General features: G+C 40.4%; 1 protein-coding gene across 1 annotated transcript; it reads right to left on the bottom strand.

The window, feature by feature from the left end:
- Nucleotides 1–206: 206 nt before the first annotated feature.
- On the bottom strand, nucleotides 207–3233 carry LOC140194659 (interleukin-8-like). The gene is made up of 4 exons (XM_072251914.1): nucleotides 3155–3233; nucleotides 2693–2822; nucleotides 2483–2562; nucleotides 207–931 (listed from the first exon to the last, which is right to left on the bottom strand). The coding sequence occupies exons 1-4, from the start codon at nucleotides 3213–3215 to the stop codon at nucleotides 912–914; spliced, it is 291 nt and encodes a 96-aa protein (XP_072108015.1). The 5' UTR covers nucleotides 3216–3233; the 3' UTR covers nucleotides 207–911.
- Between the last annotated feature and the right edge of the window lie 1596 nt (nucleotides 3234–4829).

The following is a 4829-nucleotide window of genomic DNA, read 5'->3' as shown; positions in this document are numbered from 1 at the left end:
AATTTGCTTTCATAGACTTCAGATAGATCCTAAAATTTGACGTTTTACAAAGAAAGCACTAGTTGAAAAGTCAATGGTCAATAAACAACGCTGTGAAATGGCATGTATGTTACTTGCAGTTACTTGTTCTTAACGTTTTCGCACAAAAATGCTTCAGTCAAACAGTATTGGTCAACAATATTGTCATTTCTATATTACAGGCTATGAGCAAGATCTTAAATAACAAAGACGTCTGCAAATTTTTGCACTAGAAATCATTGCAACAATGCTGCATCACCTCATATATTCAAGAAAAAAGGAGGAATGATTTAATTATTTACATCTTCAACATTCTAACTCAGATTATACTAATGAAATAACCAAAAGATAATCCTTCTTTGCACATAGGCTGATTTATCCTCTTTCATTTCTGGGTTTGTAAGGAGAGTGTTGATAACAGAGCAGCAAAAGGGAAAGGGTGGGACGTGAACAGCATGTGAATTTTATCCCAGAGGTCACTGCCTTCCCTTGTCAACCAAGTCCATCTTGAATAAGTTAGTCATGCAAATTAATAAATAACATTCCTCTCACATCACCGTCATCTCCCACTCTTAGCATTAACATTAAGGCTTAACAATTGATGTGCATCTCACATGTCCAAAATTTACCACAGATGTCCAAAGAAACTTTGGATTTGGCACAATGTTTAACACAAATATCACATGGCATTCTCAAATGTAAACAGCTAGTGTGTCCAGGTAAAAAATGTCCTCTGACAGGGAGGAACAGCAAGATCACTCTCAGAAGACGATGAAGAGGAGATACTGGAATGGTGATATCACAGAGTCAACACCCAGGGCTGAGCTTCCATCATTCCCCATCGGATAATCCAGAGATGGAACTGATTCTCTTATTTTGCAGCTTCTGATTTTTCACTTGTGCTTTTTCCCTCCTGAAATTCAATAATTTGCATGGTTACCCACGGTAATACAGCATCATGTGTCTTCTGCAAGAGAACTACAAGAATTCTCAAACTGGCATTCCACAAAGAGGAGCAGATTGCTATGTTTTGGAAACTTGTTAGTATGTCAATGACACTGGAATGGGCATTATTCTAAATGCATTGTGCAGAGTTCAAATCCATTTCAATTTCCTCACAAACTGACACATTCAAGCATAGATAAAGACATTGATGACATTCAGGTATGGATCTGTATAAGCCAGGTGGCATTTATGCCAACCAACAAGCCAGGCAATGACCCAAGGACTATCCTTGGCAATATCATTTTATCTTCACAAGATTATTAGCTGCATTTATAAGGTTCAGATAGAGAGTCAATCCTGATACCCATTTAGCATCCATTCAACTATCTACAAGCACAATGGTAGAGTGTGATGAACACTCTTTCATTCCTGAATCAGTGTAGCTCCAACACCAATCAGAACAAGGCATTCTCCTTAAGGCACCTTAACCCATCATTCCCTCAACCTCCCATTTTCTGTGTCTGCAACCTGTGGGGAAATTCGCTATTAAGCATTTTATTCCTAATGTACACACTCTGAATAAAGAATGTTCTTCATTGTTTGGGCTCAGCTGGGTTCTAAAAGGAGTGAATACTGGTCCTGCGGTTGTTAGCTTTACAGTGACCCAAACTCTGCTTTGGATCCCCACCTCAGGTCTGACTTTACTTTGAACATCTCATGAAGTTAATGTGTAAGCGTATACTGTATCTAGTAGACAACGAACTGTTGATGCTAGGGAAGACAGCAATGATAATGTCAAGGACAGTGTTAAGGTAATGACACTAATATTGTCATTGGCATCACCATTGCTGTCTTCTCTGGCATCAACAATTCACAATCTACTGTAGTCATCCGAGTTGAGTCACCTTCTGACACCCATTTCTCACCCTATAGTCTCTCTACAAGGCAAGACTCCAGAGTGTGAGCACTGTCAGTAGCTCCATCATCAAGACTCTGGACACCACCCAAGACAAAACATTGTCTGTAACTGGCATCTGAGTGATCTATTCCTCAACCACCCCTGCACTAGGGCTGTAACCTGTGGGGAAAATCACTAATTAATATTTTATACCTAATGTCCCTAATTAGAATAAAAGTTGTTCTTCATTTGTTGGGCTCAGAGAGGTTGTAAAATGTGTGATAATTGGTACCAGCCATTGCCTCCTGCAATTGATAGACTACAGTGACCCAACCTCGACTTCCAGTTCCCTACCACGGTTCCAGGGAACATTAATAATGAATGTTGAGTGAGGGCACTGGCACCATAGCATGCAAATATTCCAGGTTATGACTCATACATTCAGGAAGGGTACTCAGGTAAAGTACTGGAAGATACTTAATGGTGGTGGGAGCGTTAAGCAGGGATGAACAGACAGTACCCTGCACTATGAAGAACCAGAGTCACATGGCAAAAACAATTCACTACATCTACTTTCCTTGGCAGCTAAAGTATGAATTTTGACAAACACCAAACACTGACCTTTCATGGCTCTTATGAGAGCCTGCAACCACCTGGCATCAGGATCCACACACACTTTCTTCTCATTTCTCAGGGTGACACTGTGAAAAGAAAATGTCATTCAAATTTAATCCACAGAATGAGTATGTCTCCTCTTAAAGTGCACAGCTTATTAAATAAACATCAGTAAAGGAACAGAGTTAAAGATGATAGTCTGACTCATTTACTCACATTATCTCTGCTCTCTCGCAGTGGGATCCACTGGGAATGTATTTCAAGTTCCTGATGAACTTCGGATGAATAACATCAAAGCTGGTCCGAATGCAGTGGCACCGTCCTTGTGCTCCTGGGATCGGAACACCTGAGGAAAGATTATATTCACTCAGATTTCATTGTTGCTTCAGGAGAGCAAAGGCTGTAAAACTTGCTGATAATTTCTCCAGCGTTTCAGATTCATCATTATTTTGACAAAGATCGAACTGTAGCTGCAGTCCGTGGAAACAGTGGAAATCCTGTCCGACATCAATTCTTGGTGCATTTCTTTCTATATTGGTTGTCTAGCTTTCTGAATTAGACTTACAGTAATCTGGAAGTATTTAATTTTTTGGTAAACAGTACATGACTCACAAGATTATAGACTTTGTGCATTATTTTAATAAAAAACAAAAAATAAGTTCGGATATCTCAACATACCCTGTGCAGCAATGGCACACAGAAGGAGGATGAGGATGGTTACAGTGGCTGTTCTGTCCATCTTCCACTTTGTACTGTAGAAGGGATGTCTGCTGAAGGTTCTTCTGTCCAATGCACTAGTTCTCTGCTGAATCAAGTTATGCTCAGACATTCAGTGAGCTCCTATTTATGGGGATTCTCTTCTCCAATTTGCATCATCTCCTGCAGTGAAATCTGCACCAACACTGACGTCCTGAAAGAGGGAATTTCCCTGCTTCTGAGGCAGATCTTCTTTCACTTTCGTGTTTCTGCATCTCAGCAGTTGTGTGGATTGCAACTGCAGCTGCATTATGTAGCACAATTGGTAGTAATTTACTCACGTGTGATTTCTTAAGATTTATCTATTAATGTTATGCAAGTTTAAAATCCACCTTCAGCAAAGTGAATGGTGTAAAATGAAACAGCTGTTTTCCTTGAACAAGATCAGTCCAGTTTCAGGCTTTACTGCTCAGGTAGATTGAGATTCCTCAGCAGAGAACAGCATCCTGGTGGTGCTTTATACACTGATTTCCAGAAAATTGTTTTCCGTTTCACTGTCTACACATTACAGCGTGTCTCTGTGCACTTTAATGCTGCAGGTTTGTAAAATATGGTCAAGTATTTTACAGGGAAGAGAAGATGGCGGCACGCAGCCTCTCCAGTGAATGATATCGGTATTTGTAAGTAGGATGCCGTGCACAATTCTGTTTGATAGAGACAGCCATGAGAGCACAGAGGAACATCTGCAGAAACTTCTGAAATGGCCAGTTTGCTGCCGCTGCTACTGTGCGATCGAGAATCTCCGGAGGGGAAGGCCCCAAATCCTAGGCTTTGCCTGTTGCTGGCAGCCGGGGCTGGGGTTGAAGCGCTTGGCAGAGATGGGGCTCGGTGCTTGGTGTCAGAGGGCTGGTCGGAGGCTCAAAGTTTTCGGACGGACTCAGAGTCGGACTGTGGTCGGTGCTTCCAGCATGCTGCATCAGCAAGTTTGCGGCACTGGTAGCTCATGGCAGGCAAAGTTTTCTTCCTTCTACCGTCTGCGTGAGATGTGGGACTTTCGAGAGACTTTGAGACTTTTTTTTACCGTGCCCATGGTCTGTTCTTTATCAAATTATGATATTCCTTCTACTGTTGTAACTATATGTTATAATTATGTGTTTTTGTCAGTTTTTCAGTCTTGGTCTGTCTTTTGTTTCTGTGATATCACACTGGAGGAACATTGTATCATTTCTTAATGCATGCATTACTAAATGACAATAAAAGAGAATTGCGTGTTCTTATAATCTAAAAAAAAGTATAAAAATAGTTCCAGTGAGCTCCTATTTATGGGATTCTCCTTGCATCATCTCCAACATTCAAATCTGCCAAACACTGATGTCCTGAGAAAAGCAATTTCCCTGCCCTTAGGAAAAGAACTTCTTTCACTTTGGCAGAATTTCCTTCAATACTTTTATGGTTTACAGCCACATATGGATTATATATTAAAATAGGTGGTGAATGTGGTTTTTAAAGATTTAATTACAAAATTTAGGGAAGAGATGCAAAGTCCATCTTTTGTAAAGTATATGTGACAAAATCAATCACCATTCTCTTTCAAATAAGTGACAGATGATGAGCAACAGAATTCAGTTTCAGATTTTACACCTCACTCACTGGGAAA

The sequence above is a fragment of the Mobula birostris genome, chromosome 3 (genome assembly GCF_030028105.1).
Source record: "Mobula birostris isolate sMobBir1 chromosome 3, sMobBir1.hap1, whole genome shotgun sequence".
Taxonomy (NCBI): Eukaryota; Metazoa; Chordata; class Chondrichthyes; order Myliobatiformes; family Myliobatidae; genus Mobula; species Mobula birostris.
The sequence above is the reverse complement of the archived record's forward strand: the minus strand, read 5'-3'. Positions and strand labels throughout refer to the sequence as shown.